The 17,720-nt window shown below is 43.9% G+C and overlaps 1 protein-coding gene across 1 annotated transcript; it reads left to right on the forward strand.

Annotated features, from left to right (window-relative positions):
* Nucleotides 1–254: 254 nt before the first annotated feature.
* LOC123470617 lies at nucleotides 255–2,597 on the forward strand. Its single transcript, XM_045171152.1, has one exon. It carries the CDS (start codon nucleotides 255–257, stop codon nucleotides 2,595–2,597), a length of 2,343 nt encoding a protein of 780 aa, XP_045027087.1.
* The last annotated feature ends 15,123 nt before the right edge of the window (nucleotides 2,598–17,720 follow it).

The raw sequence follows: 17,720 nt of genomic DNA on the forward strand, positions 1-17,720 counted from the left end.
CAACGATTGGGAGCCCGCCCACGTCTGAGTACAATCCTAGACCATTACAGCAAGCGGGGAGAGGTGGTCCACCACCTCCTTTAATGCCATCGTTCAGCAGCGATGATTGGATTAACAGGCGTACACCTCCACCAAGGAGAGCTTCAGCGGGGTTCAGCCCAAATTGGCTAATGAATGCGTTACCACAGATAAAGATAACGCCATTCAATGGTGATCCAAAGTAATGGCCAACCTTCATCTCTTCGTTTAGGGACATGATCCATAATGTGGTACCATTGGACGCTCAACGCCATACTTTCTTAAAGCAGTTGCTCACTACAGAAGTTCGTTCCTACATAGCCGAATACTTGGACAATCCGTCCACTTATTATGATGCCTTAGTAGAACTGAAAAAGCGATATGGTCAACCACAAGTTGTGGCTCGGAGCCATTTGATGGCTCTTATGAATATTCCATTGATCCGAGATGATGATTCAGAGGCACTAGCCAAGCTCAAACGAACTCTTCATGGAGCCATGCATGCCCTGAGGACCGGCGGATATGAGCAAGACTTGGAATCGGGAATGGCTCTGGAACACGTCGTCTCCCGTTTACCTCCGCGAATGAAAAGTAGCTGGGGCGTGAAAGTGTACCGGATGACTCCAACACGAGCTACTCTCAAGGATCTAGCAAAGTGGATAGACGAGATGGTGATGGGTGATTTGATGACCAGGCCGTCTACTCATAGATCACCAGCTCCACAGAAGGAAAAGAAAGCGGGAAGTGCTAAGCCTTCCACCAAACCAACTCGTCTCTTTGGTAAAGGTCCTGTTGTTTTTCACACCTCCACAACTCCACCAGTCAAGAAACCGCAACAAAGTCCTCCCTCTGAGAGTAATTCGTCATCGCTGAAGAAAGGCTTTATTAAGAAGTGCATTTATTGTGATAACGCCCATTCGATAAAAAACTGTTCCACATTCAAAGATCTAGATGTTACAGCTAGAGTGGAGTGGGTAAAAGAGAAACGATTATGTTTCAGGTGTCTGATTGGAACACATCAGGGAACTGAGTGTCCCACCGAAAACGTCTGCAACATTGGGAACTGTGGTCAACGACACCACCCTCTATTGCGTGGAGCACCCCGAGTTTATCCCACGAATGCTTCAACCACTAAAAATGCAGGCCAGCCATCAGCAAAATCGTCTGATGGTCGCACAATGACCATTAAAAACAGGGATATGGCTATCAACACTTCCCTAGCTATCGTTCCTGTGTTACTTCAAGCTAACGGGGTGGTAATAGAAACTTTCGCTTTTCTAGATCCAAGCGCGACCGTTAACTTAATTGGAGAGGATGTAGCTAAACAGCTCAAATGCAAAGGGAATGCAAGGAATGTATCCTTTGGCTCGTTTCGCGGCCAAGACCCACAGTTTCAATCAACTACGGTTAGTCTGAATGTGAAGGCTCGTGATAGATCTTTCGAATCGGATTTAAAGCAGGTCTCTACTGTGCCGACTCAGTACCTAAAGTTACCATGCCCACCGAAGGAGTTAATGGAGATCCGAAGTCGTTACCCTCATCTCAAAGACGTAAAACTGGTTGATGTTGGAGAATTAACCATCCTTATTGGAGCGGGAAACCAATGGCTGCACTTACGTCTCGATGAAAGACTACCTCCTGTTGGAACCGACGCTCCCTTTGGTTTATTGACGCCATTTGGTTGGACTTGCGTTGGCGATCTAACATTAGGGACGAAGCAACATGATTCAACGGTTTGTCGTTCGAACAAACCCTTGCTGATGGTGAAAAAACTCTGCTACCATGTACAAGAATCACCGACGGAAGCATTACTTTTGCGCCAAGTTGACAAATTGTGGGAAACGGAAAGCTTTCCAATTGTAACTCCAGCTCAACCGCTAGAATCAACCGAGGATAAACTATCGAGGAAGAAATTCGATGCAACTATTCAATTCGATGGAACCAGGTATGAAGTAGGTCTAACATGGCTTTCAGAAGATATCGCATTACCCGACAATTACAATAGTGCATTGCGTCGACTTTTCTCCATCAAAAAAAAATTTTTTCACAATTCTAATTTTGCTGAGAGATACAAAGCCGTAATCGATGACTATGTGGCAAACGGATTCGCGCGGCCTCTCAAAGAAAGTGAATTGAAGGTCACTTTTGGGAGAAATTGGTACCTTCCCCATCTTGGAGTCGTAAATCCTCGAAAACCCGAAAAAGTTAGGGTGGTCTTCGACGCTTCGGCACAGTTTCAAGGAGTTGCACTCAACGAAGTATTGTTAAAGGGTCCTAATCTCATCAATGACATAGGTGCTACCCTTCTACTCTTCAGACAAAAGTCGGTGTCCCTATCTGGGGATATTCAACAAATGTTTCTTCAAGTTGGCGTGAAGAAAGAAGACCGTTTCGCCCTACAATTTCTATGGCGTTCACCTGGTTCTCGAAAAAACCCCACAGTATATGAGATGCAGCGACAAATCTTTGGATCGGTCTCATCCCCTTTCATCTGCTCTCAATTGCTCCGACATATTGTAACGGACGATCGATGTCAGAGCCGTTTATTTGGAAATCAAAGAGAATTGACTACAGAGTAAACTAAGAATAAGGGAAACAAGGTTTAAACAAGTTTGACACATAAGAATAACTAAGACGGAAGGAGCCCAGATCCAGCCGAGTGGTCTTCTTTTATACCATCGTTGGGCGTTTTCTCCTGTTCTAGGGATTTAAGTAATTGGGTGATAACCTTCCTGTGACATTTAATAATCATCAGTTTATCTAACTCTCTGGAGTTAACCATGAGATAAATTCTATAGATTGCATAACCCTACGTCAGCTGTGCGTTACATCCCCCCTCTCAGACTGCAACTCGTCCCGATTGCAATACAATTTTAGCACAGTTCAAAATAACTATGTTATTTTCTAGTTATTTGAAAGGAACGTTCATATTCGGGTTATTTTAGGGAATTTCCTATTTCTATTGATAACATTTGGAGCATTTAGTCTAAAATGTTTTTCAAAAAGAACATTTTAACAGTAGAATTTCTAATTCTATATCAAAAGAAATATTTTTCTTTTAATTTTCCTATGCCTATACTATAGGAACATTCAAAATGAGAATCGTAATATAAAGTTTAAGAAGCAAGAAGAGGGAAAAAAAATTGCTGGCGTATGAAGATCATTTTACAGCTGCTCTTCAAGTTCCTCTTCGTGTTTTTTCAGTCGATTTTCGAGTTCATTCACTCGTTTAGTCAGATTTGACAAAACATTTTTGTTTTGTCGTCTGCTAAGAAATAGTGCTATTGCCAGGCTGAGAAACAGTGTGGCTATAGCAGCGATAATTTCGAAGGGATACCGGACGTTGATTGTACGTTCGGTGTTCTTTCTTTCTTTTTCTTCTTCTTCTATTATCCGTAAATGTTCCCCCATAAGAGTAACGCGGCTTTGTATTGAGGCCTTGCTTGTTGCCTGAGGCCTATTTTTCCATTTTCTCATTTCTGGCTCTGCCGTTTCCATATTCCGCGTTTCATACTCTTGTGGAATGAGGTCTGCATTTTCCAATTCGGATAGCGGCGGTAGTGTAACGTTCTTCAACGAATGTTTGACGTTCTTCTTGAAGCTTGCTTGAAAAATCCAATCTTCTGTGTATGCCGTACATGTTGTTGGAACTTCAAACACGTCAAAAGGTTCACGTTTAATCACTGTGTTAGTTTTTCCTCTGCTGTTTGGACAAGTTATGGTGATTGTCATTTCTTGTGCTGAGGTGTATCCCCATCTTCGGTGTCCCAGGTATACAGTTTGTTGTCCGGTCCATGGAGATAATTTTGTTGAACATTGTACGCGGCTTCTTTTCTCATCTTTTAGAAACAATGCCATTGCGCAGCTTGGTTCCCTATTCCTTTTGTTTATTGCTTTGCTGATAGGGCAAATCGATGTGGTTGTCATCATGCAGCGATGTGCTTCGTGTGTTGACAATTCGGTAAACGCTTGTCTATCGTTTGCCACAGCTAAGAATGCCGGTAACGGATGAAACTGTGCCCCTTGGGTGGCGTTTTTCGCTGGTCTTGGCAAGCTTATTACCTCGTATAGTGTGAATCCAAATGGGAACTCGAACACAGGTAAGTGAATGAAAATTCTTAAATTGTCTTCAATTGCTGCCACTGCTACTTTTGCGTCTTTAAAAACTTGCCAGGTGTCTCCCATTTGAATAGAAGGGCTCAATGACCATCCAGATGGCAAAATTGCTTTTATTTCCTTTAACACTGCTTGGATTTGCATAGGTGGGAAAAGTAGTGCTGGAAGTCTTTCCATTGCCATTGTTGCTAGGCCGACGGCAAAATCTTCAATTGATTCGTCCAGCCATGCCAAGGCTGACTTGATTTCACGAAAGGTGTTTTCAATGGCTGCTCTGGCTATTTCATGTTTTTCAGCTTCTTGGGTAATTCCATCAATTTTGTGATCTGTTTTCCACGCCTCACGTTCTAGTTTTTCAAAAGCATTTTGCAGTTCTTCAACGGCGTTCGACGTTGATTTTGTTTCCCAAAGCGTCTCGTTGATTAGTGACGCGTGCACTTCCCATGCGTGAGCGATTGAAGTGGTTTCTGTTGATAACTTTTCAACATGATTGTTGACGTGTTCTAGATCTTCTTCAGTTGACACCCCAAAGAGCCAATTGAGAACTTTTCCTCCTCCATCGATTAGGCCTCTTTTCTTACGGGTACTGCCTATGTTTACTGCTTGTTTTAGTTCTCTAAGTCTTTCTTGACTCTTTTTCAGGTTTTTAAATTCTGCTCGTGCTCGTTCCTCGACCTCTTCTTTTATCCGTTTTTTAAACCCGTCGTTTGGACCTTCGTATCTGAAGTTCAGAGTGTTGACCTTTCTTCCTAATACATCATGTAGAGTTTTAATGACAGTTTCTAAAGGATTGAATGTGAAGTCGGTGACGACTAACCACTCAGAGTCTGAAAAGGCTATCTCTCCTTCAGATTTGAAGATAACGCCTTAATAGGCGAGTATCCCTTTGGAAGTTGTTGGTCCTGACATCACGGAAAGCAGCAGCATCAAAGGTAGGGTCAATATCACTGTTTTTCTTTGAGCTATGCGAGCAGATCTTCGTATGCCTGTGTTTTCTGATCTTGCCATTTGCACGGTTTCTTGTCTTCCTTGTCTTGTTGGCGGTACGGTTGGTACGTCAGTATTTGTTTCTGCAGTTTCTGACTGTGCACCATTTTCCTCTGAGGGCCTTGTATTTGTTTCTTCTGATTGTTCTTGATCTTGAGCATTGGCAGATGCTTCTTTTTCTGGCCCCTTATTTTGATTTTCTTGCAAATTTTCAGAAGGCACTGGATTTTTGGAACACTGTGCAACACTAGTCATGTCAATGAATGGTTTCATTCGTTCGACATGCACAATTTCTGTTTTTGGTGATTTGCCTAATCGAAGCTCGTAGTTGCTTTGCGTTGTTTGCCTCACTACTGTATAGGGTCCAAACCAACGATGTAGAAGTTTCTCTGACTTGCCCACTTTTCTAATGGGCTTGTAGACCAGTACCTTCTCATTTGGTAGGTACATGGTTGCTTCTCTACGATTTTCATCGTAGATTTCTTTTTGTTTTTGTTGTACTGAGGCGGCTCTGGCTTGTACTTCTAGTCGAGCCTGCTGCAGACGTTGATTTGCCCATTCCGATGAATTACGATTTTCAGGTGGTTTGGGTCTGCATTCAACGTAACGTCTATCGGAAGTACAGCTTCTCTTCCGTAGACAAAGTAGAATGGGGTTTTTCCCGTAGTTTCGTGCCGGGTTGTGTTGTAGGCGAATGTTACGAATGGTAACGACTCGTCCCAATCACGATGGTCAGCACTCACGTACATTGACAACATGTCTGCCAATGTATGGTTTAAACGTTCCACTAGTCCGTTGGCTTGCGCACGATAAGCTGTCGTGGTACGATGATTAGTTTCGAGCGCCTGTATCACTTTTTGTGTCACTTCTGCGGTAAAACAGCGGCCTTGATCTGTTGTTAATTGACGTGGTGCTCCATGTCTTAACCAAATACTTTTCACTAGGAAATCCGCTATTTCATTTGCGTCAGCAGTCGGAAGTGATTTCGTTTCGGCCCATTTTGTTACGTAATCGACTGCCACGATAATTTGCTTGTTCCCTTTCTTTGATAGTGGGAACGGGCCTAGGATATCCAATCCTAGTCTCTCGAACGGGCGTTCAGTTCTTTTTACTTCCATAAATTCTGCGGGTCCCTGGTACACAGGTTTGCGAGATTAGCACTCTCGACAACTACGCACAAATTCACTTACGTCTTCGGCCATTGCCCACCAATGATAACGAGCACGTACTTTCGCTAAAGTACGCGTTAATCCTAGGTGACCTGCGGTAATGTCATGATGGCACGAACGCATAACTTCCTCTTTAAACGACTGTGGTACACACAATTTTAAAAGACGTCCGTCGTCCCCGATCTTCTCATAGAACAGCAAGTCATCTTTGATTCGATAGCGTCCCGACACCTTTCCTTTTTTGATGGCGGCAAACGCTTCGCTCTATTCTTCTTGTTGAGCGCGCTGGAATTCTTTCTTAGTGTCCTGGTCGATGCTTAACGCGGCCAGAATGTATGTTAAACCCTCGTCTGAACTTGTTACGACATTCACGGGGTAGCGTGATAGCGCATCTGCGTCTGTGTGCAATCTTCCGTTGCGATGCACGACTCTTAGGAGAAACTCCTGTAGTTGAAGACTCCAGCGTGCTAAACGTCCTGCTAAATCCTTTTTGCTGAGTAGCCAGCACAGGGCGTGGTGATCGGTTACCACGATGGTTTCCATTCCCCAGATGTAACTTCGAAACTTCTTCACTGCCCAGACCAACGCAAGGCATTCTTTTTCCGATATGGAATAGTTATTTTCACTTTTTGCCAAGAGGCGGCTTGCATAGGCCAGAGGTCTTTCTACGTTGTCCACTCTTTGTAGCAGCACTGCCCCAAGACCGTAATCACACGCATCTGGGTGAATTTCGAAAGGCTTTGTGAAATCGGGATAAGCTAGTGTAGCGGCTTTCACTTACGCTTGCTTTAATGTCTTGAAGCTTTCTTCTTGCGGCACTTCCCACACGAAGCTTCCTCCCTTCTTGAACATGTCTGTCAGGGGCTTAGCTACGTGAGCGAATTGAGTAATAAACCGTCTGTAATAGGAACACAATCCTATAAAACTGCGAACGCACTTTAGTTGTTCAGCCGGTTTCTGTAACGAGCTTGGTGACGGGAAGTTTTCTATAGCTTTTAGTTTTTCCGGGTCAGGGCGAATGCCTTCTCCGCTAATTACATGGCCTAAAGCCTTCACTTCTTGGGCGGCAAACTGACACTTCACTAGTTTAATCTTTAGTCCTGCGTTATGCAGTGCTGTTAGCACTTGTCGAATGCGCACTAGATGTTCGTTTGCACTTCCCGCGTAGATGATGATGTCGTCTAGGTAGACTAAGCAAATCGTCCACCTTAGACCTGACAACACTAGATCCATCATCCTCTGGAAGGTGCCTGGGGCTGATGCCAATCCAAACGGCATTACCAGAAACTGGTAAAGGCCATCTGGTGTTACGAACGCCGTTTTAGCTTTGTGTTCCTCATGCATGGGTACTTGCCAATACCCACTCTCCAGGTCCATTGTAGAGAAGATGCAGGCATTGCCCATCCGGGACAATGTCTCTTCAATTCTTGGTAATGGGTACACATCCATTACCGAAATAGCATTTAGACGACGGTAGTCAACACAAAATCTCCAGCTGCCGTCCTTTTTCTTTACCAGAACCACTGGCGCTGCCCAAGGGCTGTTGGATGGTTTGATCACTTGTTTCTCCAGCATTTCTTCTACTTGTTTTTGTATGATGGACCTTTCCTTCCATGCGCTTTTATAAGGAACTTGATGTACCGGTGCTGACATTCCAGTGTGAATATCGTGTTCGGCTACCTTACACATCCCAAGTCCGCTATTTTTCAGCGCAAAACAGGAACTGAACTCTAGTAGGACATCTACTAATTCTTCCGTTTCTTGTTGTGGGAAGTTCTCTGCTATTTGTGCTCGAAAAGCTTGACGTGGAATCAGCTCCATTTCTCTTTGCGTAACGTTTTCTTCCTTCAGTACAAGGATTGCTTCATCTTTTTCGTGGTGCTCTTCGGTCTTTTCTGTCTGCTCCCGTTCGTCCACAGCTACGATCGATGAGTTTATAGGCTCTATTTGTCCAAGTACTGTCCCTTCTTGAATATAAGTCTGATGGTTGTTTAAGTTAACCATCAGCACCTGTCCCAACGGTTGTACGGTTGACACCAAAACTTTTCCTGACGTTACACCCTTCACTCTAGCTAGATGTTCTGATGGTTCTATCATTCCGGTGCTTTCTTGCAAACTAGCCGGTTCAATTTCCACTGACACAATTGTTCGTGGAGGTAACATTTTTCCAGTTTTTGTAATCAGCTTTTGTGTGGACGTCACTTCTTCGATGATGTTGATGGGCATTCTTCCAAACATCAAGTCTGGTCCATTACCATCGTAATTTATCTCCAATCTGTTGAATTGTTTCAGGAAGTCATTTACTAGCAGCAATTCAATGTTTTTCATGGCAAGGACAATCACTTTTCCTTTGGCCTTCATGCCTCGATGTTCCACTTCTATCTCGATGGCTCCCATTGGAAGTACCTTTTGTCCACTGGCTGTCACAACAGAGGGTACTTTGCAGGAAACCCATTTTGCTTGTAACTTCTCTCGCAGGCTTGGTGATACTGTCGCACCCACTTCTTGATGCGGCACTTTCTTTAATGGGACACGGGGGTTTTCTTAAAAGACAGTGTATTTGGGGAGACGAGCACGAAACGTATACACTGACAAGGGGAAGTACGAACTGCGAGAGCGGATGCTAGTAGGCCTGGCTTTTTTATACGCAAGGCCTACTAGATGACGCGGGAAGTAAAACCTATTGTGATGGTCAAGCAGATTGCCTGGTTGACCCCTTTTGGGCCAAGGTGACACATCACGGAAGAGAAAGCGTGAGCTATCCCCCTCCGTGCTACGTCCCTTCCTAGCCATTAACACGTGGATGTCCGACCTGCTGGTTAATCGGACATACACGTGTCATTATTGCTTTGCGTATGCCTGGCCCGTTGCTAGGCCAGACCCACCCGTGACAGGTCCCCCCTCTTGAAGGCAGGCGACCCGACTGCAAGTACGTCATTATCCTGCTCAACCATCCTACGTAAAGCTACAGTAATTTAACTGCTACAACTACAGTTTGCAAAGCGAGAACACTATTAAAGGAAGGGTAACATAATTAATAAATCCACAAACGTTGATCTGCAATTGCCGACTGTTATGGCGACAACATCGTATTTTCTTCTGGCTCTTGTTTGGACATAGGACCAATCTCGTAGCAGTTATTATCCATTTTTTCATGGTACTCCAATTTCGTTTTTAATTGTTGTGTGTGGTATCCTATGAATAGGATAATCATGGTAAGCGTCACTAGTCCTAGCGCTAGTTCGTAAGGGTATCTTTGCGTTTCCATTCCTTTCTCAGTTTCAGCTTTTTGTAATAGTTGCCGGATTTGTTGCCCCGTCATTTCTGATGACAACCTGGTTTTGTCGTTATGCCGTAGCATTCCACTTATCAAATTCAGCTCGGTTTTGTTTTTTGTTGGTAGCTCAAATACTGCCGCCGTTTTTTCTAGTGTCACGTTTGCATAGCCACTTCTTATTGTGGGGGCTTGTAATGGTTTCGTCGTGAATTCCATTTGACCTTCCAGGCTTGCGGGCAATATCCAGTCTTCTGTTCGGGCTGTACATCCTGGAGGAATTTCGAGAATGCCAGTTGCTGGTAATTGCAGCGTTCGCGGTGTTTGTTTCTCCATAGTAGGGGGGCACGAAAAAACCACCTCGTGTGATGCTGCTGCTGAAAAAGCCCAACGGTTTTTTCCTAAATATGCTACCTCTGGTCCTTTCCACTCCATAAATTGGGTTTGACATTGCATTGTTGTTCGTTCTTGATCATCTAAAAACAAAGCCATTGCACAAGATGTACGTGCCCCTCGTTTACTGAGACCTTTATGGAAATTGCACAATTGCTTGTCCAATGCTCGGCATTTTTTAATGTCTTCTGCCGAAAGTTCCATGAAAGTTTCCAAATCCGCCGATACCGCTAGGAAATCTGGAAGATTCTTGAACTGGATGCCATGCGTTCCATTATCTGTTGCTTTTGGTAGTCGAATAAGTCCGTATAGGCTGTACTGTTGGGAGTGATCGTAAATCGGGATTTCGATGAAGAGTCGGAACTTTTCGTTAACCACTGCTACGGATACCCTTGCTTCCCTGTAGGTAACCCATAGTTCTTCCGTTGGGACTGCCCATCCAAGGGGAAGCTTTGCGTTCATTGCTTCTAACACTGCTGCGAGTTCTGCCGGCGGGAAGATTTGAGGTGCTAGGTGTCCACTGGCAAAAAGGGCCAACCCTACGTCAAAGGCATCCGCCAACTGATGTAACCATAACAATACATTGCTTATAGAGTCGAACGCTGTATCCAGGTGTGTTAGATATTGTAAATAACTCCACACTGCCACTTCATGCTGTTGCATGGTATTCAATATTTCTTGTGTTACTGTTTTTAGCGCTTCTGTTTGCGCTTGCAAATCTTGTATTATTAATGTGTTCATCCGAATTTCCCACAGAGATTCGTTCACTACTGTTGCCTGTTTATCCAGTAATTGCACGATTTCTAGGTCCCTCCGTGTCAGCCCAGCTACTTGTGTGCTAAGTTCCGTTAGATCTGCTTGAGTTGATACCCCAAACAGCCATTTTAACACCATACCTCCTCCGTCTATGATAGCTCGTTTAGGACGGGATACTCCTTCAATGGCCGCTCGAAAGGTAGTTAACCGTTTCTTTGAGACTTCTAGATCACGGGAGAAGAGTTTTAACTTGTGTTCAATTTTTTCTTCTGTCATGAAACTTGTTGTATCCCGCCACGAATTCACCGAGTCACTTTTCATGAAGTTGCTTCCATCTTTTTGATGACGAGCCGCTACCTCGACATATTCTTGAAGTTTGTTTTCCAACACTGTTACGGCTGCTTCTGCCGGACTTAAGTCCAGATCAGTGATTATTGTCCATGTTGATTCACTAAATACGACTCCCGGTTTTTCTTGGAACAGCACTGTATCTCGAATGAGCACTGCATCAGTGGAAGTCAGAGCTGTTATCGCGAGCACACATAAGAGGTATGGGAGTACTAGTGCCAAGTAATTCGGTCGGTTTCTTCTCCTAGGTGGTAGGTCTGTGACCGCTCCCCTATTATTTCGAAAAATTTTATCCACCGGACTGCTTTCTCTGTTTTCTACTGGATCATTCTTGTTTTCTTGATCTTGTGTACTTATGTCCCCGACACTTTCTGTTCTCGTTTCCGCAGAAGTTGTGAGCGTGTTTTCTTTCTCGATGTTGTGTTCGGCGACGAGACACTTTCCCAACTCCTTCCCTTCTGTTGCAAAACATTGTATGTATTCCAGGAGTAACGATGTGAGTTGTTCACGCTGTTCTTTTGTTACTCCTTTAGCGATCTGATCGTTTAACTCGGGAACTATCGATGCCTCTTCTGGATCCATGGCCTTTGCTTCTTTTTCTGTAATATTGTGGGCGCTGCTTGTTCCCTCGCCCGACTCGTCTTCCGAATATGTTTGCACTGTTCCAAGCGTCACTCCTTCATGTAGCCAAACGGATTTGGGTGAAAAATTGGTAATTGGAATTGTCCCGCTCTCTGCTGATACTAATGCATTTCCAACTGACAACGATTTTGAAGCCAATAGTTTTACTGATGGTTGCACTATTATACTCCCAGACGTCACATGCGTAGGCACTGTGGGTACGTGGATTATGGACAACGGGGGGATGTATAGTCCTTGAGCTGTAGTTAGTTTAGATGATGTTGGGGCTAATTTTTCCACTTCTTGAGCGTAAATCGCATTCAACGGCAAATCTCCCATCGTTAACAATGTTTCTGAGTCGGTGTAATCAATTTGGATTCGTCGAAATTGTTTCAGGAAATCATTGCCTAATAACAGGTCCATTTCTTCCATCTGCATTACCACGGCTATTCCTTCCGCTCTTTTATTTCTATGTTGTACAGTGATGTATGCTGCACCCAACGGTTCTGCTTTACTACCATTTGCCATCAGTATGTTGGGTCCTTTCCACGGTTGTATGATAAATGCTGTTGCTGCCAATAATTTTGGAGAAATTACTGATATCGCGGCGCCTGTATCTACTATGGCCATGACCTGTGTCGTTCCACATGTCACCCATTCCTTTATCAATTTTGACATGCCTAATACTAATAACGGTGCCCCTTGTTGTTCCTCTAGGGTACGATTTTGTTGTGTTTGTGAAACCATTAGATTGTTCACTGGCCATTGACGTTGATTTGTTTTAGGTCCTCCTCCCTGTTGTGTGTTTGTTCTAAAGTTGTACGATTCGGGGTTCGCAAAACAGTAGCGTGCAATATGTCCTCCTTTGGCGCAGAAGTTACATACTGGTTTCCCATTCAACGTGCAATTTACTCGTTCCGAAGACCCCCAGCTCACTTGCTTTGCTTGAGGCTTTCCTTTCTGCCATTGTTGTTGTTTGAGTTCCTGAACCGATTCTTGGAGCTCTTTTAGCATCCTCTCCATGTCGCTGGTATTCCGTTGAATTGGAGGTGTGTTATTTCCACCTGCTGCCCGAACAAACGCCACTTGAGTCGTTCCATCCTGTGAATTGTTTAGCGGAAGTACTGCCTCCGACCAAGCTCGACGATTTGCGAGCATTGTCGCTTCCGAATGTATTTTCACTAATTCCAAAAATTTCGAACAGGAGGCTGGTCGCAACGGATAAATTTTTTCGAGTAATGATGGGCGTAATCCCCTATAGAGATGTTCCAGCTGTTGTGCCTGTGTCATCTTGGGATCTACCACGTGACACATGTGAAGTATGTCGTAATAATAAGTCGTGGTATCTTCTTCTATTCCTTGAATCCGTTGACGCAACCGTGCCTCTTGCACCATCAAGAAATTATTTTGCTGAAATTCTTGCAAGAATTGGGTGCGTAACCCTATAGCTGCAGGTAGGTCTGGTTGTCCGGCCACTGGATTGGGACCTATGGGTAGATCTTCCCATTGGTTAGCAATGTTCGTAAACAGATACCATTTTCTAGCTGTCCCTTCTAAATACATCACAAAGTTTTTATGCATTTCGTTGTTTCCCCATCGGTTGTATCTTGCTGTTAACTCGAAACGGTCCAACCATTCGGAAGCATTATCCCCTGGATCTGCTTTGAACATCGGTGGTGAAATGAATTTCTGAACTGCTGCCGCCATGGTGAGGTTTGCTGCTATTCCTCCGCTAAGTTGATTGTTTTCTATTGCCGGTGTTGTCCTGTGTTGATTTTCCGTTAATTGATTGAAAACCAAAGGTTGATGTGGCCTTAATTCAGTTGTCGCTGAACTTTGAGTTTGATTCTGATATAAATGGGGATGTAACCTTCTACTTGGCTCTCTCGGGCAACTTGGTTCACGCGGGTTCAGCCACTTTCGCATTCACAACAAATTTTCACTGAATCACTAATAACACTTCTAATGGCTTGCCACTGTTACAATATTCTATCTGCTTTCCCCCTCTTTGCGTCACTCTCAGATCTTTACGACCGACAAAAGCGCTTTTAAACAGCTGCTCCAAAAAGTTGTCTTCCTAGACCAAAAAATACCGCTATCCTATAAATTTTGCCTATATGGCTTCCACAAACTGGTGCAAAAATACCCCCCAAAAAAAAATGTTTCTAAATACCTTCCGTGGTAGCGTTATAAAAATACACCGGCAATCAACAAAAACAGCTTCAACAAGCCCCACCGGAGACAAGAATTCAGTTGTCCACCAGATTTCCAATTTTCTCAAAAAAGTTTCACTCCTATCAAATACTTATTCACTCCACACAAAAAAAAAACAAACCCCAAACTACAAATGTTTCCCCAATTTTCAAGCTCGCAGTACTCTAGAGTACAGAAAGGATACAATAATCAATTTTTTTCCAAACTCCGCGAGTTGTCGTTTGTGGCTTCGTGTACAAACAATTTAAGGTTTTAAGACCAGTTTGTTTAATGCCGCTTGTGGCAGAGCCCCTAGACAAACTACACCCCTCGCATAAGTTTTAAAAAAAATAGTCAAATTGATTTACCTTTGCTGTTACCCTGCTTCTCCACCACTTGTCGCACCCACTTCTTGATGCGGCACTTTCTTTAATGGGACACGGGGGTTTTCTTAAAAGACAGTGTATTTGGGGAGACGAGCACGAAACGTATACACTGACAAGGGGAAGTACGAACTGCGAGAGCGGATGCTAGTAGGCCTGGCTTTTTTATACGCAAGGCCTACTAGATGACGCGGGAAGTAAAACCTATTGTGATGGTCAAGCAGATTGCCTGGTTGACCCCTTTTGGGCTAAGGTGACACATCACGGAAGAGAAAGCGTGAGCTATCCCCCTCCGTGCTACGTCCCTTCCTAGCCATTAACACGTGGATGTCCGACCTGCTGGTTAATCGGACATACACGTGTCATTATTGCTTTGCGTATGCCTGGCCCGTTGCTAGGCCAGACCCACCCGTGACAATACTACAGATACTACAGCTCCTGTATCGATGACAGCTTTAAGCTCCATCCCTTGACAAACAACTTCTTCAGTTATCAGCTTGGCCGGTTGGATAATGAGTATGGTAGATTCTTTATCTTCCTTATCATCTGTCGACACTATTCCGACCGATGCTTGTTCGTCTTGTTGTTCATTTCGTGGAACTTTTCTTTCGTCTCTTTTGGCTGGTCTTCTCTCGTCTCCTTTAGGAAAATCTGGCTTTTTATTCTATTGCTTTAGATCGGTTCGACAGACGCGTGCGATGTGTGCTGCCTTTCCACAACGATGGAAAATCGGTTTTCCATCCGTCGTGCGCGATGGCTTAGGCCTATCCTTTCCAGCCCAAGGCTTGCTAGGCTTAGAAGTTCGTCTAATCTCTTCTATTTCTGCCTTCAATTCTAATACCAGATCTCGAAGACCATCTTTTCTTTCTTCTTTGGGTGGTGGTCTTCTCCCATCAGGGCCAAGCATGCTCACTACCCAATCTGGTCGAGCAGTAACTTCCAAAGCTTCAGTATGAAGCTTTAGCGCTGCCAAAAATTCTTGAGTCGTCGCCGGGTTGACGACCCACATTTTTTCCAACAAAGTAGGTTTCAATCCTTTGAATAGGTAATCTACTTTCACCTCTTCTGTCATTCTTGGATCTACTTTGCGGCACAAATCGATGATGTCATAGAAATAGTCTTCCCCTGGTTCATCGATTCCTTGCTTACGCTGTCGAAGTTTTGCTTCTTGATAACGGGTGTAGTGCTGCGGTTGAAATTCACTAAGAAATTTCGTTCGCAAGCCTACCACAGCGGGAGCAGCTTGGACTCCTGCCGCTGCGGCAACTGCTGGCGTATCCTCCCATTGGGTAAAGTTCCCAGCCGAGAGGAACCATTTTCTAGCAGTTCCTTCTAGGGACATTCTGAAGTTTTCTCGCTTCTCATCGTCCCCCCACCGGTTGTGCGCTGCAACACTTTCGTAACGCTCCAACCAATCTGTAGCGTCTTCATTTTTCTTCCCGCAGAAGATTGGCGGCTCTCTGTATTTCAATTTCGGAATAAGCTGTCGTTGAGCCATAGCTTCGGGAGATGGTTCTCGTGAAACTTCAAAATTTTCACCTTCGTCTCCTGATTCTGCAACCGATGACTCAATAGATGAGACTGTTGGGGCTTCTTCTATCCCTTCTTCGAATGATTCGAACCTGTCTTGTTCAGGTGGATAGATGGAAGTACGTCTTTCTACCGTTACTTCCTCATACGATTCGTCTTCTTCGACAATCGACTCTTCCCCAAAACCACTGTCCCTTACTTTCTTTTGAAGCACAAGTTTTTGAAATCCGCACCGTGGTGTTGATTTTGTACTTGAGCTTCCGATCGGGTTCAAAGATTCCGCTCCAGAACTTTGGACGGAATGGCCGATCTCTTGAGCCGTTCTACTCTCCTTCTCGACGCCTTCCTTCGTTGACTCCTTCGGTCTCGCTCCTGTTTCACTGTTCTTACTGCGTCCCTTCAGTTCACTGACGGGTGACGCTTCTAATCCCTTAATTCGCTTACTTTGCCTAGTTTCACTAGGATTCATCTATCCCTAACAATTTCCAAAATTTTTACGGGCCCTACGGTAGGCTCTAATTAACAAGGAGAAGCAAAAGACCACTTATTCGTGAATCTAAAAAAAATAGACAATAAACTTGGTCAGGCCTGTGGTCCTATGCCCAAGCAATTTAAGGTAGTTATACCAGCTGGTCACACTTTCCAAGGACCTCTCAACAGTACCTGCCTCCGAGTCTCTTTCTTTACGCTAGATTCACAGATAACTTGTTCTTACCTTGCTTTACCAAAAAGGCCTACCCTGCATCTCCACCATGTAACGGACGATCGACGTCAGAGCCGTTTATTTGGAAATGAAAGAGAATTGACTACAGAGTAAACTAAGAATAAGGGAAACAAGGTTTAAACAAGTTTGACACATAAGAATAACTAAGACGAAAGGAGCCCAGATCCAGCCGAGTGGTCTTCTTTTATACCATCGTTGGGCGTTTTCTCCTGTTCTAGGGATTTAAGTAATTGGGTGATAACCTTCCTGTGACATTTAATAATCATCAGTTTATCTAACTCTCGGGAGTTATTCATGAGATAAATTCTATAGGTTGCATAACCCTACGTCAGCTGTGCGTTACAATATTGCTGACCTACATCGTGAAGAATTTCCTGAAGCTGCTGAACGAGTCAACAAGAACTTCTATGTAGATAACCTTCTGGATTCTTTTTACACCAAAGAGGAGGCTAGTAGACCGGTCAAAGATTCTACAGCATTGCTAAAAAAGGGAGGATTCCACCTGAACCAATGGCTCTCTTCATCTCGACGGGTATTGTCACGTGTACCAGAAGGTGATCGTAATCAGCCTCGCCTGAATTTGGATCTAGAAGATTTGCCCACGGAGAGAACCTTAGGTGTTTTATATGACAGCGAAAGTGACAGCTTCATCTTTGATGTTAAAACCGACGTCAAAGCGAGTACTAAGCGTCGGATCTTGAGTGCTGTCCATTAAAATTTAGCTGTTTTCTATAATTAAATACCCTTAATTTAATATTAAAATGTAGCTAGTTCATTTACCTTTAACACAAAATTATTGCTAGGATCCTTTGGTAAATTAGGAAGGTTTCACAATTTTTTTTTTGCGATCCCCTTTTTTCCCTATAAGGATTCCTCAGAGGAAAAACGGACTCGTAACAAACATGGTGAAATCCGCAAGAGTGCGTTCACAAATACGGAGGGGGTACGCGTCAATCACTTGCTCTATTCAATGTGAATACACTGTGGTATTATGAGTTTATACTTCTAAATGTAAACAGAATCAAATATACTTGTATTAAATGTAAATACACTGTGATACCACGAGTTTTTACTTTTATATGTAAACAAAATCAAATATACTTTTTTTTTTTTTTTTTTTGATGTTTGGGGCGCTGGAGAGGACATCTGGTGGCCAGGGTTGTCTCCAGTTAGCGAGCATAGGTGTGCTCTTTAGCCCTCGCCTTTGT

The sequence above is a fragment of the Daphnia magna genome, linkage group LG3 (assembly GCF_020631705.1).
Source record: "Daphnia magna isolate NIES linkage group LG3, ASM2063170v1.1, whole genome shotgun sequence".
Lineage (NCBI taxonomy): Eukaryota > Metazoa > Arthropoda > Branchiopoda > Diplostraca > Daphniidae > Daphnia > Daphnia magna.

Coding starts and splice junctions, on each gene's coding strand:
- LOC123470617 (XM_045171152.1), top strand. CDS start 255: ATGATCCATAATGTGGTACCATTGGACGCTCAACGCCATACTTTCTTA.